At 44.1% G+C, this 27,148-nt stretch overlaps 1 protein-coding gene across 3 annotated transcripts in view; it reads right to left on the minus strand.

Annotated features, from left to right (window-relative positions):
- The window catches only part of gnpda2 (glucosamine-6-phosphate deaminase 2), a 38,836-nt gene extending 16,460 nt beyond the window's left edge, over window positions 1–22,376 (minus strand). Inside the window, exons 1-4 of one of the 3 annotated variants that reach the window (XM_068036113.1) lie at window positions 22,290–22,376; window positions 17,831–17,975; window positions 5,533–5,634; window positions 1,307–1,489 (exon numbers count right to left, since the gene is read on the minus strand). In XM_068036113.1, coding sequence (XP_067892214.1) covers window positions 1,307–1,489; window positions 5,533–5,634; window positions 17,831–17,954 — 409 coding nt within the window. In that variant the 5' untranslated portion in view covers window positions 17,955–17,975; window positions 22,290–22,376. Of the gene's footprint in view, window positions 1–1,306; window positions 1,490–5,532; window positions 5,635–17,830; window positions 17,976–21,466; window positions 21,880–22,174; window positions 22,265–22,289 lie in introns of those variants that run through there. The other 2 variants (XM_068036132.1, XM_068036123.1) reach the window with 2 other exon arrangements.
- Between the last annotated feature and the right edge of the window lie 4,772 nt (window positions 22,377–27,148).

A 27,148-nucleotide genomic window follows, 5' to 3' on the forward strand; every position in this document is an offset into this window, starting at 1 on the left:
GTGCTCTCCCCCAGCGGTGTTAAGTAGATTGTCACAATTTTAAGCCAATGACAATGAAGGAACAGTATTAGCTAGAATGTTGTGTGACTTGGAGGGGAATTTGGAAGGTGATGCTTCCATGCACCTGTTGCTCTTGCCCTTCTAGGCAACGGAAGTCGCATGCGGTGAAGTCGTCTTTGCGAGTTGCTGCAGTGCATCCTATAGATAATACACGCTTCAGTCAAAGTATGACAGCAGATGGTCAGGCTAGTGAATGAAATGCCGATCAAGTGGGTTGCTTTGTCTTGAACGGTGTCAAGCTTCTTGTGTTGCTGCAGCTACACCAATTCAGATAAGTGCAGAGTAAGCCATCACACTCCTAGCTTGTGCCTTGTAGGCAAGAACATATATAGGAAATAGGAGCAGTGGGCCATTTGGCCATTCGAGCCATTCAATAGGATAATGGCTGATCGTCTACCTCAAATCCACATTCCCGCTCTATCCCCATATCCCTTAGAACTCTAAAATGTATTGCACTGTCTTCAACGATCTTTGAATTCCAAAGATCCACAACCCTCAGTTAAGAAATTTCTCTTCAGTCCTAAATGGCTGACCCCTTAATCTGAGTCTGTGATCCCAGACTCCCTAGCCAAGGAAAACATCTTCCCTGTTCAGCCCCTTTAAAAATGTTGTATGTTTCAATCAGATTACCTCTCATTTTTCTAAATTCTAGGGAATACAGGCCTTTAAATAGGATACACTTTGGGGAGTCGGTCAGTGAACCAGTAGCCGTAGAATACCCAGGCTCTGACCTGCTCTAGTAGCCAAGGCATTAATGTGGATTGTCCAGTTGAGTTGTTGGACAATGGTGACTCCAAGATGTTGATGACAGGATTTGTCAACGATAATGCCATTGAATGGTTAAGCAAAGTGGTTAGACGTCTTGAAGATGGCCATCGCCTGACTTGTGTGGCATGAATGTTACTTGCCACTTATTACTCCAAGGCTGAACGTTGTTCAAGTCTTTCTGCACGAGGGAGCGGATTGCTTAATTAAATGAATTCTTTAAGATGGAAGAAAGGTCATTTTGTTCAACATAATGCCTTCTACTGTCCTATGAATCTATAGTATATATAGACAAACTTTACAGATGATCTTCTGTTTCAGAAGAGGCTTGACTGAAACCAGAAGGTACTACGCAGAAGTTCAGACACTGCTACTGCCTCCATTATCTCTCAGCAGCATGTTTTACCCTGCAATACCATTAGCAATCTTCATGGTGTTGCTTATATACTTTTGAGATATCTTACATATACACAAACTGTACCTCCAACAAAGAGTTCAATTCCTCCAGCTTCAGCAATCTCCTGTTCAAAAGCGTCACACTCTGCCTGCAAATCTGGTGCATTGCCGTCAAGAATATGAGCATTGCTTGGATCTATATCAATATACTTAAAAAAGGAATTCCACATATAGGAGTGGTAACTTTCTGGATGATCCCTTGGAAGTGCTAAACACCAAAATTTAACAAAAATAAAAATGTTATTCGACTTGGTTTTAAAAAAAGATTAATTTTGCATATTTCTGAACTATTACAAATGCACTGTTGTAAAGAATTAGTTTATAAAAACAAAGCATTCACCATCTACCTTTCCTCAAGGAAACCAGTGGGATACTACATATTTCAGAAATATATTTCACTCTGGTGCTGAAGCACAGTTGGAGCAAAAAAAGCAAAGAAAGTATTTCCCTTAGAGAAACTCATACGTCAGGGCATTTAAAAAAAAATTAAGGCTGAACATAAAAATCCAAGGAGTGCTTTACAAAAATATTTTCCTGGTCACATCAAGCTTGCATCTCCACTGCAGTATGTGCTGTGAAAAATGGCTACACAGAAGTCTTCACATTTTAAAAAGTGAAATTGAAACAAACGATGAAAAATCTACATACTTAGAGCTCATTTTAATATCATAGTTTAGTAAATATCGACATAGTAAATATTTAACCAGTTTAACATTTTCTAACACATTTGGTTGGAAAAGAGGGTAATAAAAGCAAAATACTGCAGATGCTGGAAATCTGAAATAAAAACAAAGTGCTGGAAATACTCAGCATGTCTGACAGCATCTGTGGAGAGAGAAGCAGAGTTAACGTTTTAGGTCTGTGACCTTTCATCAGAACTGGCAAAGGGTAGAAATGGAATAGGTTTTACACAAGTAAAGCAGAGTAGGGGGGAAAAAAGAGAGAACAAAAGGGAAGGTATGTGATAGGACAGAGGGCCGGAGAGATTAACTGACAAGGAGGTCATGGGGCAAAGGCAAACAGAGTGTCCTTATGGTGTGGTGAAAGACAAAGAATTAGTGCAGAGAGAGTGTTAATGACAGAAGAGCCCTAGCCAAAAGCACAAACATGAAAAACCTAGTTTAAAGGCAGGTACATGTTTTAAAAAAAAAAGACAAAAATTAAAATAAAAAAGGGCCAGTCATGCTCTGAAATGATTGAACTCAATGTTCAGCCCGGAAGGCTGTAGAGTGCCTAATCAAAAAATGGGATGCTGTTCCTCGAGCATGCATTGATGCTCACTGGAACACTGCAGCAGGTCAAAGACAGCAAGTGGGTGGGCTGGTGTTGAAACAGCACGCGACCAAAAGTTCAGGGTCATGCTTGTGGACTGAGCAAAGGTGTTCCCAATCTGCGTTTGGTGTCTCCAATGTAGAGGAGACTGCATTGTGAGCAGCGAATACAGTATACTAAATTGAAAGTACAAGTAAATCATTGCTTCACCTGAAAGGAATGTTTTGGATAGTGCCGAGAGAGGAGGTAAAAGGGCAGGTATTACCCCTCCTGCGACTGCAGGGGAAGGTGCCGTGGGAAGGGGACGAGGTGTTGGGGGGTGATGGAGGAGTTGACCTGGGTGTCGGAGGGAACGATCCCTTCAGAATGCTGACAGGGGAGGGGGATGATGCGTTTGGTGGTGGCATCACACTGGAGGCGGCAGAAATGGCAGAGGTGTCGGCTGGTGAAGTGGAAAGTGAAGACAAGGGGAACCCTGCCGCGGTCCTGGGAGGGAGGGGAAGGAGTGAGGGCAAGAGTGCAGGAAGTGGGTTGGACATGGTGGAGGGCCCTGCCAACCTCAGTGACATGGGGGGGGGAGGAATCCTCAGCTGAGGAAAATGGAAGACATATCAGAAGCGCTGTTGTGGAAGGTTGCATCCGAACAGATGCGCGGAGACAGAGAAACTGGGAGAATGGAATGGAGTCCTTAAAGGAGGCAGGGGTGTAAAGAAGTTGGCCTTCATAGTGAGAGGATTCGAGTACAGAAGCTGGGCTGTCTTGCTGCAATTATACAGGGCCTTGGTGAGGCCACACCTGGAAAAGTGTGTGTAATTTTGGTCTCCTTATCTGAGGAAGGATGTTTTTGCTATAGAGGGAGTGCAGCGAACGTTTACCAGACTGAATTCTGGGATGGCGGGACTGACGTATGAGCAGCGATTGAGTCAGTTAGGATTATATTCGCAGGAGTTCAGAAGAGTGAGGGGGGATCTCAAAAACCTATAAAATTCTAACAGGACTTGGCAGGGTAGATGCAAGAAGGATGTTCCCGATGGTGGGTGAGTCCAGAACCAGGGTTCATAGTCTAAGGATATGAGGTAAACCTTTCAGGACTGAGATGAGGAGAAATTTCTTCACCCAGAGAGTGGTGAGCCTGTGGAATTCGCTCCCACAGAAAGTAGTTGAGGCCAAAACATTGTATGTTTTCAAAAAAGAGTTAGATATAACTCTTGGGTCTAAAGGGATCAAAGGGTATGGGGGCGAAAGCCGGAACAGGCTACTGAGTTGGATGATCAGCCATGATCATAATGAATGGCGGAGCAGGCGTGAAGGGCCAAATGGCCTACTCCTGCTCCTATTTTCTATGTTTCTATGTAAGTGTATTCAAGATAGCTGTGGGAGTCAGTGGACTTATAATGAATATTAGTGGACAGTCTATCCCCCGAGATGGAGACAGAGAAGTCGTGGAAGGGAAGAGAGTCAGAGATGGACCACGTAAAAGGTGAGAGAAGGGTGGAAATTGGAAGCAAAGTTGATGAAGATTTCCCAGTTCGGGGTGAGAGCAGGAAACAGCATTGATAGTCATCAATGTACCACAAAGAGTGTTGGGGAAGGGGGCCCTAGTAGGACTGAAACAAGGAATGGTCGACATACCCCACAAGAAGGCAGGCATAACTAGGAACCATGCGGGTACCCATAGCAACACCTTTTATTTGAAGTGAGTGAAGTTGAAGGAGAAGTTGTTCAATGTGAGAACAAGTTCCGCCGGGCAGAGGAGGGTGGTGGAGGATGGGGACTGGTTGGGCCTCTGTTCAAGGAAAAAGTGGAGATTCCTTGGACCGTCCTGGTGGGGGATGGAGGTGTCGAGAGATTGGATGCCCATAGTGAAGAGGAGGCAGTTAAGGCCAGGAAACTGGAAATTGTCAAAATGACATAGGGCACCAGAACAGTCACAGATGTAAGTGGGAAAAGACTAAACCAGGGGAGAATAGAGTCAAGACAGGAAGAAATCAGTTCAGTAAGGCAGGAACAAGCTGAAACGATAGGTCTACTAGGACAGTCCTGTTTGGGGATTTTGGGAAGGAGGTAGAAGCAGGCTGTCTGAGGTTGCAGGGTTATGAAGTGGGAAGCTGTAGAGGAGACGAGGCCAGTGACAGTCCTGTAGACAGCAGCATGATGTTTAGTGGTGGTTCATGGTCCAGAGGGAGGTAGGAAGAAGTGTCAGAGTTGGAGAAATTGGTTGCGAAAAATTAAAGAGGGAAAAGAAGCAAATACTTTCAGTATCTCCAATGTTGAGGATTTGGAAGGGATGAAGTAGCAAGAATTATTCATTTTGCATTCAGGCTCAGTTCTCTCAAAGCATCAGGCTTCACTCGGAGCCGTCAGTAGTATCCAAACTCTTAACAGCTACTGACCTGCTTTTGTCTGAGCACTTCAGCTAGTATGCCAAAATGTGCCAGGTTTGAAAATTCACAGAAAGTAAAAGTATATCATGCGATGTTGGGAGAAGCATTACAAAATAGAGTTTAAAATTCACTCCTTTTTTTGTACACACACACACACACATTAGATTAAGAGATCATGAGATCTAGTTCACATAACTGGTGGGGGGAGGGGGAGCAATCGCAGTGGCACACTATCGTATGCCTTTATATTGGGTAGTAAAGGTTAAATCATAAAAAGGATACAGGGTTCATTAATGAGCAAGATTAGTGATGCTGAAGCCACAGAATATCTCATGCAGACTTGAAATTTGTAACAAGTGCTATAGGGTAATTTTTTTTAAATTTTGGAATGGTTGTTTCCAGTGCAATTGTTTATTTCTATGTAAAGTTATAATGCCTAAACCAATACCTTTCAAAACTTCAAGTAGAAAATTGTTACACTTTCTAACTCATTTATTCCACTGAATTGTTGACAAATGCATTTCACTTCCTCTCTGAAACAGCTAACATTACTTTCTCACATCCTTTTAACTCAATTTCACAGAAAGTGACTCACCAACATATTCATCCATGTTAAATGTCTTCACATATTTAAAGGAGAGGTCGCCATTCCTATAATATTCAATCAGCTTTTTGTAACACCCAGCAGGTGTGCTTCCTAAATGACGATAGAAATGCAAATTAGAAAGTAATGCCTAATTTATACTTGAAAAGTTGCTAATTGTTTTACAAAAGCCATCCCAGTTTTTTTTTTTACACGACAGGAATCAACATGGAATGCAGCCATATTCAAATGTGACTACAAATTAGAATAGCACAAGTTGTGCATATTACAGATAAATATCAACTCAGCTGAAATCTCATGATTCACCAAGAATGTATAAACCAACATTTCGTCTCTCCCTTGAGGGGAAAAATAGTGAAAAATCTGAACTCCCAAGGGTACAGCTGGCTTATGATATGCTCAAGCATGGATAGTGTGTTCTTCTTCTTTGGCCTCCGTGTCTCGAGAGACAATGGGTAAGCACCTAGAGGTGGTCAGTGGTTTGTGAAGCAGCGCCTGGAGTGGCTATAAAGGTCAATTCTGGAGTGACAGACTCTTCCACAGGTGCTGCAGATAAAATTAGTTGTCGGGGCTGTTACACAGTTGGCTCTCTCCTTGCGCTTCTTTTTTCCTGCCAACTGCTAAGTCTCTTCGACACGCCACACTTTAGCCCCGCCTTTATGGCTGCCCACCAGCTCTGGCGATCGCTGGCAACTGAGTCCCACGACTTGCGATCAATATCACAGGACGTCATGTCGCGTTTTCAGACGTCTTTAAAGCGGAGACATGGACGGCCAGTGGGTCTGATACCAGTGACGAGCTCGCTGTATAATGTGTCCTTGGGGATCCTGCCATCTCCCATGCGGCTCACATGGCCAAGCCATCTCAAGCGCCGCTGGCTCAGTAGGGTGTATATGCTGGGGATGTTGTCCGCCTCGAGGACTTCTGTGTTGGAGATACGGTCCTGCCACCTGATGCCAAGGGTTCTCCGGAGGCAGCAAAGATGGAATGAATTGAGACGTCTCTCTTGGCTGACATACGTTGTCCAGGCCTCACTGCCGTAGAGCAAGGTACTGAGGACACGGGCTTGATACACTTGGACTTTTGTGTTCCTGGTCAGTGCGCCATTTTCCCCACACTCTCTTGGCCAGTCTGGACATAGCAGTGGAAGGCTTTCCCATGCGCTTGTTGATTTATGCATCTAGAGACAGGTTACTGGTGATAGTTGAGCCTAGGTAGGTGAACTCTTGAACCACTTCCAGAGCGTGGTCGCCAATATTGATGGATGGAGCATTTCTGATGTCCTGTCCCATGATGTTTGTTTTCTTGAGACTGATGGTTAGGCCAAATTCGTTGCAGGCAACCGCAATCCTGTCGATGAGTCTCTGCAGACACTCTTCAGTGTGAGATGTTAATGCAGCATCGTCAGCAAAGAGGAGTTCCCTGATGAGGACTTTCCGTACTTTGGTCTTCGCTCTGAGACGGGCAAGGTTGAACAACCTGCCACCAGATCTTGTGTGGAGGAAAATTCCTTCTTCTGAAGACTTGAACGCATGGAGAGCAGTAGGGAGAAGATCCCAAACAGCGTAGGTGCGAGAACACAGCCCTGTTTCACGCCACTCAGAATAGGAAAGGGGTCTGATGAGGCACTATTGTGTAAGCCATTTATAACAGACTGTTTATGGATTTTGCCCTTTAAACAGGTATAGCTGTATGATCTAGCTCTTGCAGTCGTGAATGCAAGTGGCAGCTTAGTAGCAAGACGCAGGTATGAAAACAGAGGCAAACAGCAATCCAAATTTAAACTGAAATTAGATCAATGTGATGCACAGCCACACTCAAGTCCTGTACCTTATAGCTGCTTCTGCTATTCCAGTTAAGTCTGTTCCACTAAGCTGTATGCCAGTACAGTGTGTCAGGTGTGCCAGGCACAACAAGCTGATTTCTACATGAACCTGAATAGTCTCAATACACAACTTCAAATCCCAAATCAATTGCTGACCATGAATGCAAACTGTCCAATTAACATAGTGTTATCATTTGTGATAATAGGTTTAACAATGAACTCTGCATTGGATTTAGTTCAAGAGTTTATCTAATGTAACGGTCAACTGCTTACATGTGCATTTGACACAACTGGAGCCAACTGTATTATTGAATATTTTTGGTTATTTAAAAAGTGTGCATTATAACCAGCTCAAAAGTTACTCGGCAGATTTTTAGAGTCAGTAATTTCAGCTCCAACTTTAGGCAGTATCAACACCAATCAGCATACTCTGATCTAAGTCTGATGCTGTGGTATACAGTAAAACACTAAACTAAAATACCAATTTAGGCAATCATGCATGGGGAGCCAATGGATTCAACAAATCTAATGCTCTGCATTCAAAGTTTTGAAATGGCATACAACATTATAGTATTCAGACCAGGTTTTAACAGAAAAACTGAAGTCAGTCAGTCATCTGTGGAGAGAATCGTAAACTTAAACAAAGCCAATTATGTAGCTATGAGGGGAGAGCTGGCTAAGGTTTGTTGGGTAAATAGACAAAGGTATGGCAGTAAATAAACAGCAGTAAACATTTAGAGACAATTCAATACATTCTAGTGAAAAACAAACTGAGAAAAATCCATCCATGGCTTGTTAAGGAGGTTAAGGATAGTGTTAGATTAAAAGAGGCTTATCATCTTGCAAGGAATAGCAGTAGTTAGTCTGAAGATTGGGAGTGTTTTAGAAATCAGTAAAAGGGCCACCAAAAAGTCAATTTTAAAAAAGGGGAAAAAATAGAATGAGAGTAAACTAGCCAGGAAGATAAAAACAGATTGTAAGAGCTAAGTAAATGTTGGTCCCTTAGAAGCAAAGACATGAGAAATTATCATGGGGAATGAGGAAATGGCAGAAACACTGAACAAATATTGTGTGTCTGTTTTCACAGAAGACGACAAGTTACATACCAGAAATAAAAGGGTAACCTAGGGAATAATAACTGAGGAAATTAAAGGTAATTAATATCAGCCGAGAAAAAGTACTGGAGAAACTTAAGGGACTAAAATCTGACAAATCCCCAGGACCTGATGACCTACATCCTCGGGTTCTAAAAGAGGTAGCTGCAGAGATTTTGGATGCGCTAGCTATGATTTTCCAAAACTCCCTAGATTCTGAAATGGTCACCGCAGATTGGAAGTTAGCAAATGGAACACTGCTATTCAAGAAAGGAGGGAGAAAGAAAACAGGGAACTATAGGCCAGTTAGCCTGACATCAGTTATTAAGTGCTGGAATCTATTATTAAGTAAGTCTTAACAATGCACTTAGGAAATCATAGTAGGATCAGACAAAGTCAACATGGTTTTATGAAAGGGAAATCCTCTTTGACAAATTTATGAGTTTTTTTTTTGAGGATGTAACTAATAGGATAGATAAAGGGGAACCAGTTGATGTAGTATATGCAGATTTCCAAAAGCCATTCAATAAGGTGCCACACAAAAAACTAACATACAAGGTAAGGGCTCATGGAGTTGGGGGTGATATATTAGCCTGGATAGAGGATTGGTTAACTGACAGGAAGCAGAGGGTAGGGACAAATGGGGCATTTTCAAGTTGGCAAGCTGTGACTGGTGGAGTGCCTCAAAGATCAGTGCTGGGGCCTCAGCTATTTACATTCTGTATTAATGACCGACAAAAATACAAGGAGATAGTAGCATAGTGGTAATGTCACTTGACGAGTAATACAGAAACCCAGGCTAATATAATGGGCACAGGTTCATATCCCATCATGGCAGCTGGTGGAATTTAAATTCAATTGATTAATTAAAAAAATCTGGAATTGAAAGCTAGTCTCAGTAACGCTAACCATGTCGTAAAAACCCATCTGGTTCACAAATGTGAAAGGAAATCTACCTGGTCAGGCCTACATGCAACTCCAGACCCACAGCAATGTAGCTAACTCTTAACTGCCCTCTGAAATGGCCTAGCAAGCCATTCAGTTGTACAAAACCACCGCACAAAAGTTGAAAACTAATAAAACCTGATGGACCACCCAGCATCGACCTAGGCACTGGAAATGCCAACAGCAAACCCAGCCCTGTTGACCCTGCAAAGTTCTCCTCATATCCAGGGGTTTGTGCCAAAATTGGGGGAAGCTGTCCCACAGACTCATCAAGCAATAGCTGGACATAGTCATACTCACAAAATCATACCTTACATCCAATGTCCCAGACTCCTCTATCACCATCCCCAGGTATGTCCTGTCCCACCAGCAGGACGGAGCCACCAGAGGTGGCAACACGACAATTACAGTCAGGAGGGAGTTGCCCTGGCAGTCCTGAACATTGACTCCAGACCCCATGGAGTCTCATGGCATCAGGTCAAACATAGACAAGGAAACCTCCTGCTGATTACCACCTACTGCCCTTCCTCAGTTGAAGAATTTTTTTTTTATTCATTGATTTATGGGATGTGGGCATCGCTGGCTCAGCCAACATTTACTGCCCATCCCTAATTGCCCATGAGAAGGTGGTGGTGAACTGCCTTCTGGAATTGTTGCAGCCCATGTGGGGTAGGTAAACCCACAGTGCTGTTAGGAAAGGAGTTCCAGGATTTTGACCCAGCAATAGTGAAGCAACGGTGATATAGTTCCAAGTCAGGATGGTGTGTGGCTTGGAGGGGAACTTGCAGGTGGTGGTGTTCCCACACATTTGCTGCCCTTGTCCTTCTAGGTGGCAGAGGTCACAGGTTTGGAAGGTGCTGTCTAAAGATCCTTGGTGCGTTGCTGCAGTACATCTTGTAGATGGTACACACTGCTGCCACTGTGCGTTGGTGGTGGAGGAAGTGAATGTTTGTGGATGGGGTGCCAATCAAGTGGGCTGTTTTGTCCTGGATGGTGTCGAGCTTCTTGAGTGTTGTTGGAGCTGCACCCATCCAGGCACGTGGAGGGTATTCCATCACACTCCTGACTTGTGCCTTGCAGATGGTGGACAGGCTTTGGGGAGTTAGGAGGTGAGTTACTCGCCGCAGGATTCCTAGCCTCTGATCTGCACTTGCAGCCATGGTATTTATATGGCTACTCCAGTTCAGTTTCTGGTCAATGGTAACCCCTAGGATGTTGATAGTGGGGGAATTCAGCGATGGTAATGCCATTGAATGTCAAGGGGAGATGGTTAGCTTCCCTCTTGTTAGAGATCATCATTGCCTGGCACTTAAGTGGTAAGTAACATTTGTGCCATACATCAGCCCAAGCCTGGATATTGTCCAGGTCTTGCTGCATTTCTACATGGACTGCTTAAGTATCTGAGGAGTCACTAACGGTGCTAAACACTACCATCATCAGCGAACATCCCCACTTCTGACCTTATGACTGAAAGGAGGTCATTGATGAAGCAGCTGAAGATGCCCTCGGACCAACCATCTTCAGCTCTTCAGCATGTTGAACACCACTTGGAAGATGCACTTAGGAGGAACTCAGGTCAAAACCTCCCTGTACATGGATGACGTCGCCGTCTTCTGCTCGGATCCGCTGTCCGTGCGCAGACTGATGAGCATCTGCGACCAGTTCGAACTGGCCTCGGGAGCCAAAGTTAACCACGGCAAGAGCGAGGCCATGTTCTTTGGGAACTGGGCTGACCGATCCTTTGTCCCCTTCACCGTCAGGTCAGATTACCTGAAGGTGCTGGGGATATGGTTCGGAAGTGCCGGGGCGTGCACCAAAACATGGGAGGAGCGAGTAGCCAAGGTACGACAAAAGTTGGGCATGTGGGGGCAGCGATCTCTCTCCATTGTGGGTAAGAACCTGGTCATCAGGTGCGAGGCGCTCACGTTGTTGCTCTACGTGGCGCAGGTCTGGCCCATACCCCACTCCTGCGCCGTGGCAGTCACCCGAGCCATTTTCCGCTTCGTCTGGGGATCTAAAATGGACCGGGTCCGGAGGGACACGATGTTCAAATCTCTGGACATGGGCGGGAAAAATGTACCCAACGTGGCCCTCATCCTGATGACCACCTTCGTGTGCGGCTGCATCAAGCTATGTGTAGATCCCCAGTACGCAAACTCCAAGTGTCACTACGTGCTGAGGTTCTATCTGTCCCCGGTGTTGCGAAGGATGGGCCTGGTCACATTGCCGCGGAACGCTCCGTGCAGTTGGGACGTGCCGTACCACCTATCCTTCGTGGAGCAGTTTCTGCGGAAAAACACCTTTGACCACCGGTCCATCAGGCAGTGGTCTGCACGGAATGTCCTCAAGGCCCTACGGGAAAAGGAAACGGTGGATCCTGTCGGATGGTTCCCCGAGCAGACCGTCAAAGTCATTTGGCGGAATGCCTCATCACCAGAACTTTCAAACAAGCACCAAGACGTAGCTTGGCTGGTGGTGAGAAGGGCCCTCCCCGTCAGATCCTTCATGCACACCCGAAGTCTCGCCCCCTCCGCACAGTGCCCCCGCGTTGGCTGTGGTGGGGAAGAGACGGTCGCCCACCTCCTCCTGGAATGTGCCTTTGCAAAGCAGGTGTGGAAAGAGATGCAGTGGTTTTTGTCAAGGTTCATCCCAAGCAGCTCTGTAACACAGGAGTCTGTGCTCTACGGGCTGTTCCCAGGGACGCACACCGAGACAAACATCAACTGCTGCTGGAGGACTATCAATTCGGTGAAAGACGCCCTTTGGTCTGCCCGAAACTTGCTGGTCTTCCAGCGCAAAGAGTTGTCCACCACCGAATGTTGCAGACTGGCACATTCCAAGGTCCAGGACTACGTGCTGAGGGACGCACTAAAGCTTGGGGCAGCCGCAGCAAAGGCTCAATGGGGAAAGACCACAGTGTAAGGTTCCCCCACCAAGCTGGACTGAGGGGCTGGATCCATGGGAAACCCCTCGAACTGTATCGTTAATATTCTGAATTGCTGTAAATGTAAAACTGTAATTGACATGACAATTGAGAAACGGAAGTGTTGGGAAGAAACTCATGACAGTATTGAAGGAAACTGATCTCCCTTGCAATGTTTGTATTTTTTGGTGCTGTTTGGAAACTGTTTGGCAATGTAATTTTTACAGATTTTTATGAATAAAGTATATTTTGGAAATAAAAAAAAAAAAACTTAGGGTGGCAAGGGCACAGAATGTACACTGGGTGGGGGACTTCAATGTCCATCACCAAGAATGGCTCAGTAGCACCACTACTGACCAAGCAGGCTGAGTCCTGAGGGACATAGCTGCTAGACTGGGTCTGCGGCAGGTGGCGAGGGAACCAACAGGAGGGAAAACCTACCAGACCTTGTCCTCACTAATCTACCTGTTGCAGATGCATCTATCCAAGACAGTATTGGTAGGAGTGACCACCACACAATCCTTGTGAAAACCAATTCCTGTCTTCACACTGAGGATACCCGGCAGTGTTGTGTGGCACTAACACTATTAAATGGGATAGATTCAAAACAGATCTGGCAGCTCAGCACTAGGCATCCATAAGGTACTGCGGTCTATCAGCAGCAACAAAATTGTATTCAACCACAATCTGTAACCTCATGACACGACATTTCCCTCACTCTACCATTACCATTAAGCCAAGAGACCAAACCTGGTTCAATGAAGTGTGCAGCCGAGCATACCAGAAATAGCACCAGACATCCTAAAAATGAGGCGTCAACCTGGTGAAGCTGCAACACAGGACTATTTGCACGCCAAACAGCAGAGGCAGCATGCAATAGACAGAACTAAGCAATCCCACAATCAACGGATCACAAAGCTCTGTAGTCCTGCCACATCCAGTCATGACTTGGACTTGGAAATATATTGCGTTCCTTCACTGCCACTGGATCAAAATGCTGGAACTCCCTCCTTAGCAGCACTATGGGTATGCCCACACTAGATGAACTGCAGAGGTTCAAGAAGGCAGCGCACCATCACCTTCTCAAAGACAATTAGGGATGGGCAACAAATGCTGGCCTATCCAGCGATGCCCACATCCCAGGAACGAATAAAGTATTTAAGCTTGCTGACAATACAAATCTAGGTGGAAATGCAAGCTGTGAGGAGGACACAGAGGCAGCAAAAAGATAGACAGGTTAAGCGAGTTAGCAACAAGCTGGCAAATGGAGAATAGTGCGGGCAAGTGTGAGGTTATTCACATTGGTCATAAGAATAGAAAAGCAGAATTTAAAAAGGTGTGATATATATGATGTTCAGTGAATCTGGTGTATTCGTACAAGGAATACAAAAAGTTAGTATGCAGGTACAGCATGCAATTAGGAAAGCAAATTGCATGCTGGCCTTTATTGCAAGGGGATTGGAGTACAAGAATAAACAAGTCCTGCTACAATTGTAGGGGTTTTGGTGAGACTACACCTGGGATAGTGTGAAATTTTGATCATATTTAAGGAAAGATATACTTACATTGGAGGCAGTAGAGTGAAGTTTCACTAGATTAGTCCCTGGCATGAGAGGGTTGTCCTATGAGAGGCTGAGTAAATTGGGTATATGTTCGCTGGAGTTAAGAATGAGAGGTGATCTCATTGAAACATTCAAGATTATAAAGAGGCTGGATAGGGTAGATACTGAGACGTTGTTTCCCCTAGCTCAGGAATCTAGAACAAGGGAGCATGGTTTCAGCATGAGGGGCCGATCATTTAGAACTGAGATGAGGAGAAATTTCTTCACTCAAAGGTTGTGAATCTTTGGAATTCTCTACCCCAGAGGGTAGTGAATGCTCCATCATTGAATATATTTAAGGCTGAGACACAGATTTTTAGTCACTCGGGGTATCAAGGATATGGGGAGTGGGTGGGAAAGTGAAGTTGAGGCCCAAGATCAGCCATTATCATATTGAATGGTGGAGCAGGCTCGGTGGGCTGCATGGTCAACAGCTGCTCCTATTTATGTTTTTGACAGAACGTTTAAGATTCCAGTTCTCCACGAATGCTGACTTCACATGATCAGCATTTTCAGTTTCCCATTCAGATTTCCAGCATTTACAGCTGTTTCTGCATTTTTCCCATTTTAATCTCAAAGCAAAAATGATAAAGGACGACAAGAATTAGTTCCATGAACCAAGATTCAGTAGGAAGAAATGGGGTACAAAAAGAGAAAGGCTACATCAGCACAGGTAAATCGTATGGGGCCAGATTTTCCTGCAGCAGGACATCAAATGGAATTTGCTGTTAAGACGTAACATGCATCCTTCAATTCAAAACATTTTTACCCAGAGTTGCTGAAAGTGCGCAGTGAAGGAAACAGAGCATTTGGGACCTGATTGATCGAAGCAACCTACAGGGTGTCCATTTAACCAATGAGATTAAAGATTGGGAAATAAACACAGGCAGGACTGTGAAGGAGTGTGAATTTGACTGGGTGAATTCAATGTCAAATCAGATACAGAAAGAGAAATGAAAAGAACGAAAGAAAGACGAGATTGAGATTAGATTGAGAAAGAGACAGAAAGGTACAGAAATGAAGATTTTTAAAAACTCCCCCAAAAAATTCAAAACCTGAAGGAATGAGACATTTGTAATAGTTCATTTTCATTGCCAGAGGTTGATTGGCAGTCATTAACACTCAGCACATTGTTAACAGGATGCTTATGCTTGTAATGGCGAGACTTAACTTTCTGTGGCAGGTTTAATGGGCAATTAATGAGTAAATTCCTAAACAAAATAGGGAGGCTAAGCACGAGATGCTGTTTATGCAAAGATAATGCCAGAGCAGACAACTCTGACAGAAACTTTTCAATATTCACATTTAATCAAGCCTCTGTTCCTTGCTCAGAATTGCTGTACCATTTAACCATAAAAAGCGGCAAGTGCCGTCAGCCTTGCTGTTATTTTGACAGCAAGTTCTGGCCCAATATCTTTTCTGAACAGGGTGGGGGATGAGGATCATCATAAGTAATTACTAGGGTACTGCAGCAGTGTGTCCATTCTGGGTACCACATTTTAGGAAGGATGTCAAGGCTTTGGAGAGGATGCAGAGGAGATTTACTAGAATGGTACCAGGGATGAGGGACTTCAGTTACTTAGGAGGGACTGGAGAAGCTGGGATTGTTTTCCTTAGAGCAGAGATTAAGAGGAAATTTAATGGAGGGGTTCAAAATGATGAAGGGTTTTGATAAGAGTAAATAAGGAGAAACTGGTTCCACTGACAAAAAGGGTTGGTAACAAGATACAAATTTAAGGTATTATATAAATGCAGCAAGTTGTTATGCACTGCCTGAAAAGGGGTGTGGTGATGTTGAAGCAGATTTAATTGTAATTTTCAAAAGGTAATTAGATAAATACTTGGAAGGGAAAGAACAAGCTTTGGGGCAAGAGCAAGGCAATGCAACTAATTGGATAGCTCTTTCAAAGAGCCAGCACAAGCATGATGGGCCAAATAGCCTCCTTCTGTGCTATAGGATTTTATGAATTTGCATACCATTTGCTCTATAATTGGAGGCATCCTCAGCAATTCAGCTGCTCTGCCTGTGGCTGTTACAAATCAGAGCAATCATTAACCTATTCTAAGTGGTCAAAGTACCACCATTATCTGCACTATATGTTGACTGATGTAAAGTTTCATTTCTCCAAGCACAGAAATAAAGATTTTATTGCAATGCAAGTTTTTATAGATGATCAAAATAATTCAGCTTATCTGCACATGGATTAATCAAATGGAATAGCACAACTGTCAAATTCCATATATGATTCTTTTCATTCTAAGCCAATCTCATTGGCATGTTCTAATAAAATGACAACGTTCTGCTGAAGTTTGTTTGAACACAATCATCTACAGAATTGGATTTTGTGAAACCACATCTATTTTTTGAAACAAGTTCTCATAATCCTTCAACCCCACCATAGAAATGTTAGCCAAGCGCAGGAACAACCATTGGCGCAAATCAACCGGATGCACAGTGGAAAAAAAATGTGCTTGGCTTATAGATCTTAATGCCTTAAGTGCCTTTGCATTCATTGCTATACGAATCTTCAAAAGTGTAGACGTTTTTTGTGGTGTACAGCAAGTTTCAGAAACTAGATGTTCACAAGATCTCCTCAGATTGCATTGAGGGTGACGGGCCAGCACTGGCAAGAGGAGTCTGTGACAATCTCGGAACATATTATTTTGTCAGTGTGACCTTAGTTATCGTACATGAGCATTCCTATTGAATAATGGGCCTCGCTAATAATAATAATAATATAGATATGTGTACAAGACAACACACTCAAAATTACTTTGGCAGAAGTATTAGCAATATGTATTTTAGTATCCTAATTCACTTTTGTGAATGACCATAGTACTATTTTCTTGGATATGTAAATTCCCCAACAAATTTATTTCACATTATTTAACCAATTGGCTAACATTGGCTCCTACTTTATCGAGGCTACATGCCAAGTTCCACTGAAATATCGACATAATATCTAATATGAGAAAGAATATCAACGATGAGCTACTAGTCTGCCTTCATCGATTTACACATTTCTAAACATTATGCAGGCTGTTTATTTAATAGTGGCTAAAAATTCAAATTTTAAACAGGTTTTGCCAATGCAAAACCAATTAGAGTGGTTTCAATTCCTTACGGTCACACCTGACAAAAAAACCAATTACAGTTGGCATTTATAGTAGCACCTTTATCAAAGAAAAATAACCCATGGCACTTCAGAGGCAAAACTGATACCAAATCAAAAGGAGGAGTTATTAGGAAGGTGACCAGAACCTTGTTCAAAGGGGTGAGTTGTAAGGAACACCAAGAGTGTGGAGAGGATTTGTGGAGTGAATTTCAGAGCAAGGAGTCGAAGGGTTAACGCAGACATCAAATGGTAGGGTGAAGAGCTGGGGGTGTGGAGAGGGAGAGTAGGCTGGAAGTGCACAAGAGAGTGGAGTCAAAAATACAATGTCGAAGAGAGCAATTATAGAGCTGGAGGAGGCAACAGCGATCAGGAGGGATGAGGCCATGAAGAGATTTAAGGACAAGAATGAGAATTTTAAAATTGAAGTAACTGAGGGACCAGGAGCCTATAGAAGTCAATGAGAAAAGGGCGATAGCGAGCAGGACTTGATACAGGACAGGCTATGGACAGCAGCTGTTTAGATGAGATGATAATTACAGATCAAAATTCATAGGATTCATCAGGACCAGAAGAGACTGCTGCAGTCCTTCTGGCCACTCGCAGCACAGCCTCTCCTGACTGCTAGGTTCTCAGTATTTAAAGAGATTTTGCATAGAATAAATTATATTGATCCACCACAAAGTATCTTACAGTAAAAAAAAACATTGTGCAAATCAAATCCTATTAAAATATTTCAACAGTTGAATAGAGCAATTCCCACATCCACTTGCAAAAGTAGTACATACCTGTGGGCAGACCTAAAGTAAAATATCGACCTGGACCAGGCTTGAATTGAACAATGGAATTACAAATATATCTGGCTGCCCATTCACTGGCCTTATCATAGTCTTCAAGAATGACCAACCGCATTTTGATGAAAAACGTTTTTATCTGTAGGGAAAGATTATGTCACTCTTAGGTCAATATGAATGCTAACTAGTCAACAGTTAAGATTACATTTCAAGCATTTATCATCATACAATAATGACCTCAGGTACAAAAGCAACTAACTTGAATACAAAAGAAAACTGATTACCAATAGGCTTTTAACCTATAAGCAGAAAATTGGATTTATATTTTACTATACTGTGACCTCAGCTTTACATATATTGAACTGCTGTATAAGAATTTAAGCAGAATCTATTTTTTTTTTGCATGTTTGAGGTTTTGGTAACATGCGGAAGCTAATTTCTATCCCTTAATCACCTTTCTAATAACATTCAGTGTACATGCAGAAATATTAATCAGGTAAGCATTGCTTTTCATAGAATCATGGAAAGGCAAAGGAAAACATTACAATTGGGCAAAAATGAACTAATTCATACAAATAGGACACATTTTTGAAGCCAGCAGTGAGCTCGAATCTGGTGGCCCTCAATGTTAACTACTCTATACTGTTACGACCAGGTGAGAAAGAGGTCTCGGGTTCCCTTTCAGCCTTCACATGGTCTTACTGTAACAGGATTTAATTTTAAACACACCATGCTTTTTTAGCGCCCTCTTGGTGAATCCTTGTTCACCGCTTTCCAATTATAAGGCAAAGAAACCAGCACAAACAAGCTTTCTTAGGTTTAAAGAAGAAAAGTTGAAATTTATTAAACTTGAATTCTAATTCGGTTAATGCCTACAGATACACGATGTGCCTATGCTAGCATTCATACATGATACACACATGCAAATAGAGACAGGAAAGAGAAGAAAAATAAAGTGGAAATATTTGAGGCAATATCTGAAGAATTGCTATGGTTCGAGCTCACTGTAGAGTCCTTGATTGTAGGCAGATCTTGCTTTTCGTTGGGGCCCAGTATTCTTCTTAAACCTTGTTCGCTGCAGCAGACTTTTCTCTCTTGGGCTTCATGTGTCTTCAGTGGATTCTGAGGCTTGTGAGAAAGAGATGGGAGCAGACAGGAGAGATCTCTTAGTCCAGAAGCAAACAGTCACTCTGCCTTCAAACTCTGGCCAGTTCAAAAGAAAACCCTGGAGCAGCCAGTCAGTCATGTGACCAGCTGGTCTAACCAGTCCTGGCTCTTGTGGATTGTACCCTCCTTAGAAGGCCCTGGAATGTGCTTCCTCACCTTCAATGTCTGTTAGTATGTAAATGTTTTTTCCAGCTACATCTGATCTGTTTAACAAGTCATTTCCTCGCTCCAATAACAATTAATAATCAGTGTTCATGACAAAATTGATGTGCCTCATTCTTGGCAGGTGGGGGCCCAGCATGACAATGCAATCAATGAAGAGACAACTGGGTGACAGAACTGTTCAGCACAATGTCCTGCCATCAGGGTTTGAAATCAGTCCAAAAGGATTGTTAAAAGACTGAATTTCAACCCAAGGAAACTAACAAATGTATTTAACCAGTTTCAACCCCTGTGATAATAGATGCACCCAATTCAAAAGTACTTTCTTAGATGGCAGATCTGGAAAATTGAACAAAATTGTAATGGTATAATGGGGGTGGCTAGTCAGACTGGGGTTAAGTTATAAAAATTGAAGCAGGTTTAACATTACATTCAACTCATTATAGCTGATGTGATACTCAAACTAGTTGCCAACCCTGGAATTGTTCTACTTACAGCATGCCCCAGTACTGGCTTCCCTCATTTTCATGAGTACAAATGAAATAAAATCTCAATGTCCTTTCACTTCTTCAATTTGGCTTCAAATCCATGTCAGAATGGAACAAAGGTATCTATGCTGCTTGGCTATGTTCTTATGTGAAATCAAACTGGATGGTGTCAACCCAGTTCATAATGGGTGGGGGAAAAAACCTGCACTTAATTTGGCAGTCTCACTTCAGCCACAAGGCTGACTGCACACAGTAATGAACAGCGCACATTAATACAACAGATGATATTTTGCTGAAGCTGGGACTGAGGCACAACAACAGGTCATGGAAGATGGGACTTTACTCTGTAGCTGAATGTGCATTATCTGACCTGGGAGTGCTTAATGCTGATCTTGGGTGCCTGAAATAGGAAAGAGTTAATTGTCCGGCTCTAACATCCCCACCAACATCAGCACATAATTTCACTAATTTAAAAAAATTTGAGTTTGTATGCTTAACCAAGAGGAGAGAGATACCAGTTGAGACCAGGGAATAATGGTACTGAGTGTGGAGTAATTCTGGTATGTCCAATACCATGCTAAGAGTTCTACACTACAACTACACTTTCAAGTCCTCACTTACAATACAGCTATTTTATTTACTGATAAGTGTGGAGAGTCTACCACAGACTATGGCTAACTTCAATCTGCAGCAGATATCACATCAACATGAACTCCTAAATTGAATCGAGTTTGCTTGTATCCATTAGGCGTGAATTTAAATATTAACTCTGAAAGAATAGCAACATGTGGAAGGAATAGTTTCAAAACAAAAATTCATACCATGCGTAAAATCATCTCAATACATCTTTGACTAATGGAATTTTACAAATATGGTTTGGCAGCTCCATAAACAAGTGCCAATTCTGATTTCCACTACACCACAGTACTCATCATCTTTGTGTGCATCAGTGAAAGGGGGGGGGGGGGGGGAAAGAGAAGGGGGATTCCAAGGAAACCATCCCAAAATGATCAAAAAGCACCTCAGCCAATAAAGGTCAGGATTGGTGCACACAGTGAAAAAGACTCAAATTTTGCCCTATCCCTGTAAAGAGTCCTTAACTCAACATCTCCCATAACAGATGAGATCAGAAAATTACTACATGGAGAAAGTAGGATAGCCTTTTGCAAATCATTTGGAAATTGCCCCAAAATATGATAATCTATCATGGGAGCGAAGCATTTCCAGACTCAAGTACAAGTTCAAGCCAGGCTGCTCCATTCTTTTGAAGTCAGAGGTGGGATTCCCAATTAGCCAGAAGCAATGTGAAGAACATACCATTACAAAACTCCAGCAGAATCTTCTGTTTTTTTTCATTTTAAACATTTTATCAGTACAGCCCAACAGTAAATCCAATGAGAGAAAAAAAACAAACATTGCAAGTGTTATATTATTTCATGGAATAAGACAACATTGGCATGCACCAGGAGAACGGATATGAATTGGCAATAATTACAAAAGCTAATTTTAAGAGGTTTCTTGTGCACACAGAAAGCTCTGCTATCTCAAACCATGGCCTTACTAATCCCTCTAAAAATAACTACCTTTTGCCAAGTCCAAACCAAATGGGGCAAGACATTAGGAAGATTAGAGCCGTGAAATTGGAGATGGAACAGAAATTTAGGATGGGATTCAGTTGCACTAAGTATTTCCCTCTACCTGAAGTTCCTGTGAAACTGCACGCTGTTGCATAAACATCCCCTACCTACAAAGGGACTGGAATAGCACCACTCAAATGAAAATACATCAAATTACATATTTTCTTCTATTTTACCTTAATAACATGGGGCACAGAGGACAGCTGTGCATTCCAGACATCCAATACTGTTAACAGTTTGGAAGAGGATTAAAACTTTGAGAAAGTAGCACCATTTTCCACTATGTCCTCTCAATGTCCACAATGCTGATACATTCACACAGCAGTCAGGTTTTGCTGCTAAGTTCCTCCCACAATTGAAGCAGGCACCCCAAAGTCATTACCAGTGACAGCAATATGAAAATGCCCCAGGAATTTGAGATGGGCAGAAGTTCTGCTCTTCCCTAATTATCAGGTTCCATGGCTTCAGAGCAACAGCAATAAAAGCAAAATACTGCAGATGCTGGAAATCTGAAATAAAAAATGCTGGAAATACTCAGCAGGTCTGGCAGCATCTGTGGAAAAAGCAGAGTTAATCAGAACAGTTCAAACAAAGCTGGGCAAGCTGTGAAAACACAACTTCAACCCTGAGCTGTACCTCACTACCAGCAAGAAATTATTGAACCACCTTCATCCTACAAATGGCTCCGCGGCTTAAAGGCCTATATTTGTATAAGTGCTTCAGCCATCCTGTTTTACACAACTAGTTAGGTTTGAAGGGCAATCTTGCTGATATTTCAGACAAAGCAAGATCCTACACAAAATCACGGCCAGATAAACCCAGGGGTGCGGATTGTACTTGCTCGGCAGGAAAACCGGGAAAGGCCAGGGACCAGCTTCATCCACCTGAACTATCGGAACGAGGGGGCCACAGCGGCCTGACCTGGCCCGCGCCCTCCTTCTCTCAATCACATCCCCGGCTGAAACCCCGCAGCCCGATCACGATCCCTAAACTACTCACATTCTCTCTCGGTCCTTGCACCGCAGTCCGATCACATGACACGGTGTCGGTCACATGATGATTCGAACAACCAATCACTGCAGAGAAGTATCGCGTCACTCCAACCGCGGTCTGGTGGGAGGTTTGAATGTGGAATGGGGCGCGGCCGAGGGAGGGGGCGGGGCCGGGGCCGGGGCCGATGGGGGCGGGGCCATTGCCGGGACGGTGCCGTGGGCGTGGTGGGGGTGGGACCACTGCGGGGGTGGGCTTGGGCTCGGGCTCGGGCTCCTTCTGTCTTCACTGGGCACAATGCTTTTCTTTTCTAAAAATATACTTTATTCATAAAATTCTATAAAAAATACATTACAAAACGGTTCAAAACAGCACCAAGTTGACATTCCAAAAAGTGCAAAGGAAATCAGTTTTCTTTAATATAGGAGTGAGTTGCCTCACAACCCTTCCATTCCATTTTACATGCCATGTACATTTTACCGCAAACCCATATTTGGTGTGTACAGCCCAAGGGGTTTCCCATGGATCCAGCCCCTCAGTTCACTTTGGTGGGAGGACCTTATACAGTGGTCTTTCCCCATTGAGTCTTTGCAGTGGCTGCTCCAAGCTTTAGTGCATCCCTCAGCACGTCGTCCTGGACCTTGGAATGTGCCAGTCTACAACACACGGTCGTGGAAAACTCTTCGCACTGGAAGACCAGCAAGTTTCGGGCAGACTAAAGAGCGTCTTTCACCGAATTGATGGTCCTCCAGCAGCAGTTGATGTTTATCTCGGTGTGCATCCCTGGGGACAGCCCATAGAGCACAGACTCCTGTGTTGCAGAGCTGCTTGGGATGAACCTCGACAAAAACCACTGCATCTCTTTCCACACCTGCTTTGCAAAGACACATTCCAGAAGGAGGTGGGCAACTGTCTCTTCCCCAACGCAGCCACCTCGAGGGCAGTGTGTGAAGGGGGCGAGACTCCGGGCCTGCAGGAAGGATCTGACGGGGAGGGCCCTTCTCACCACCAGCCAAGCTACGTCTTGGTAAAAGAAGAAGAAATGCTGGAATCACTCAGCAGGTCTGGCAGCATCTGTGGAAAGAGAAGCAGAGTTAACGTTTCGGGTCAGTGACCCTTCTTCGGAACTCACCTACGTCTTGGTGCTTGTTTGAAAGTTCTGGTGATGAGGCATTCTGCCAAATGACTTTGGCAGTCTGCTCGGGAACCATCCGACAGGATCCACCATCTCCTTTTCCCGCAGGGCCTTGAGGACATTCTGTGCAGACCGCTGCCTGATGGATTGGTGGTCAAAGGTGTTTCTCCGCAGAAACTTTTCCACGAAGGATAGGTGGTACGGCACGGTCCAACTGGATGGAGCGTTCCACGGCAATGTGACCAGACCCATCCTTCGCAACACCAGGGACAGATAGAACCTCAGCACGTAGTGACACTTGGTGTTTGCGTACTGGGGCTGTACACACAGCTTGATGCAGCCGCACACGAAGGTGGTCATCAGGATGAGGGCGATGTTGGGTACATTTTTCCCACCGTTATCCAGAGGTTTGAACATCGTGTCCCTCCGGACCGGTCCATTTTGGATCTCCAGATAAAGCGGAAAATGGCTCGGGTGACCGCCACGGCGCAGGAGTGGGGTATGGGCCAGACCTGCGCCACATACAGCAACAATGTGAGCGCCTCGCAGCTGATGACCAGGTTTTTACCCATAATGGAGAGAGATCACTGCTCCCACACGCTCAGTTTATTGTTTACACTGGCTACACGCTCCTTCCAGGTTTTGGCGCATGCCCCGGCCCTTCTGAACCATATCCCCAGGTAGTCTGCCATCGGGGGTGGTGGAAACGGAGACAATCAATGATTTCAAAAGGAAATTGGATGGGCACTTGAAGGAAATAAACTTGCAGGGCTACAGGGATTGAAGAGGATAGTGGGACTGACTGGATTTTTCTGCAAAGAGCTGGCAACGACTCGATGGGCTGAATGATCTCCTTTTATGCTATAAATGACTCTATAAAGCATCTTAGTTATCAAGATGGGTTAAAAGAGTTAGGACTCTACACTTTAGAGAAGTGTAGACGTAGGGGTGATCTGATTGAGGCTCATAAGTTAATGAAGGAAATAGATGGTGATCCAGTTAACAATTTGTTTCAATTAGATTGGTTAAGAATGACCAGCGGGTCACAATTTTAAGCTGTGCAAGGCCAGGTCAAGTTTAGATGACCAGAGGGGATTCTTTTCCCAGAGAGTAGTGGATCTCTGGAATGAGCTGACGTCTACTGCAGTGGACTCCGACTCCCTGAATTCCTTCAAGCGAGAGCTTGTGAGTGCTTCTGAGTGTGGTAGACATCACCTGATCCTAAAGGTAGATCTTTCAGGAATTCAGGGCTACAGTGATCTCCTGGACTAGTTTTGATTATTTAGATGATTCGGAGAGGAATTCCCCAGATTTCTTTCACCTAAATTAGCCTCATCCCAGGAGATCACATAGTTTTGGTTGGGGTGTGAGCGTATATGTTATGATGCACAAGGTATTGCAATTGTGTGGGACAGGCTGGATGGACCAGAGGGTCTTTTCCTGTCCATGATTGCTTGTATATTTGTACCTGCGCCCATTTTTGATACCTTACACGTACATCCAATTTCCCTGCCTATAAGTGCATCTGAATTTAAATGTAACCTATTCTTGCATATCACTGAATGATTAATAGTATTTAAATTGGTTTGCAATTGGTTTCACTCTTAGGTCAGGGAAATATTCAGTTAGATTTATCTAATGTTAACACCAGTAGCAGTAGAAAAGGAGACAAATACAGAGCTACTTTTATGAATTTAGTTCAATTTCCCTTGCATCTATGCAGACAAAGTTTGAACACAAATTATCCAATTGTATTAAAATTTATTTTTCATTCTAATATCAGCCATGGCTCAGTGGTAGCACTCTCGCCTCTGAGTCAGAAGATTGGTGGGCCCATGTTGAGCATATAATCTAGGTTAATATTTCAGAGAATGTTGAGGGAGTACTGCAAATGTTAGAGATGCCATCTTTTGGTTGAGAAAATAAACCAAGACCCTGGGCTGAATTTTACGCCACCCCGAAGAGCGGGATGGTGGCGGGAGGCTCCGGGGGCCCTACCCGACCCGCTCCTGCCTCCACCACCACTTTACGCAGGGTGGCGGCGACAAGAAACAGCCTGCCCGCCTCAGGCCAATCAAGGCCCATAAGCGGCCAGTTAACGGCACTTAAGGATCTTCGCCCATCTCCACGCAGATTTTACGCATGGCAAACGGGCATCCTAGATCCGAGAGAAGACGCCTTTTAAAAGCAGGCGGCGCTCTGACGGCCCGGGGGAGGGCCCTCATGATCAGGCACCCTGTGCCCAATGGAGGGCTGTCCCTGCTGACCCAACCACCCCCAACACCCACCCCGCACCTCCCCATTCTCCCAATTGACCACGCTTACCTCGCTGGGGGCCGACCGATTACCACCGGTGGGGCAACAAAAACTTACCTTTGTTCTGGGCTCCCCATCATCTTCTTTTTGGAGCTAGGCTGTAGCCCCAGCAGTTGCCACTGCTCCCAGTGGCGCTGCTGGGACAGTTAGCTGCCGGCCTGCTGATTGGCCCGTAACTCTATTCGGCGGGACTTCCTACCTCACGCAGGTAGAAGTCCCGCCTCACACCAATTGAAGCTCGGTGACCCGCAAAATACGGGTCGGATCCCCAGGCAATACAAAAGCGGGTTCGCCACCGACTTTTCAGTCAGTGGCTGGCTCCCGTCCGCCCAGGGTTAAATCCCGGCCCCTGTCTGCCCTCTTCTGACATAAAAGATTCCATGGTATTTGAAAAGGAGTACAGGGGTCATTGTGCAAAGTAGGATCTCATGGTATTGGGGGTAACATATTTGCATGGATAGAAGATTGGCTGGCTGGCAGAAAACAGCGAGCATGCATAAATGGGTTGTTTTCTGATTCGCAGGATGTGACAGGTGGAGTCCCGCAGGGGTATCTGCTGGCGCCTCAACTTTTTACGATTTATATCAATGACTTAGATGACGGGAGCGATGGCATGGTAGCTAAATTTGCAGATGACACAAAGATAGGTCAGAAAGTATGTTGTGAAGAGGACATAAGGAGCTTGCAGACTGATATAGATAAGTTGAGTGAGTGGGCAAAAATCTGGCAGCTGGAGTGTAATGTGGGAAAATGTGAAGTTGTTCACTTTGGCAGGAAGAATAAAAAAGCAGAGTATTACTTAAATGGAGAACAACTGCAGAACTCCAAGGTGCAGAGGGATCTAGGTGTTCTAGTGCATGAGTCACAAAAAGTTAGCATGCAGGTACAGCAGGTAATAAAGTAGGCTAATGGAATGCTATCCTTTATTACAAGAGGAATTGAAAATAAAAGTAAGGACATTATGCTGCAGTTATACAGGGCATTGGTGAGACCATATCTCGAATACTGTGTGCAGTTTTGGTCTCCTTATTTAAGAAAGGATGTGAATGCATTGGAGGCAGTTCAGAGGAGGTTTACTAGATTGATACATGGAATGAGCGGGTTGTCTTATGAGGAAAGGTTGGACAGACTGGGCTTGTTTTCACTGGAGTTTAGAAGAGTGAGGGGAGACTTGATTCAAGTTTATAAGATCCTGAACGGTCTTGACAATGTGGATGTGGAAAGGATGTTTCCTCTTGTGGGGGAGTCCAGAACGAGGGAGCACTGTTTTAAAATTAGGGTCACCCTTTTAGGACAGAGATGAGGAGAAATGTTTTCTCTCAGAGGGTTGTGCGACTTTGGAACTCGCTGCGTCAGAAGGTGGTGGAGGCGGGGTCATTGAATAATTTTAAGATGGGGGTAGATAGATTCTTGTCAG

Source organism: Heterodontus francisci, chromosome 1 (assembly GCF_036365525.1).
Source record: "Heterodontus francisci isolate sHetFra1 chromosome 1, sHetFra1.hap1, whole genome shotgun sequence".
Classification (NCBI taxonomy): Eukaryota; Metazoa; Chordata; class Chondrichthyes; order Heterodontiformes; family Heterodontidae; genus Heterodontus; species Heterodontus francisci.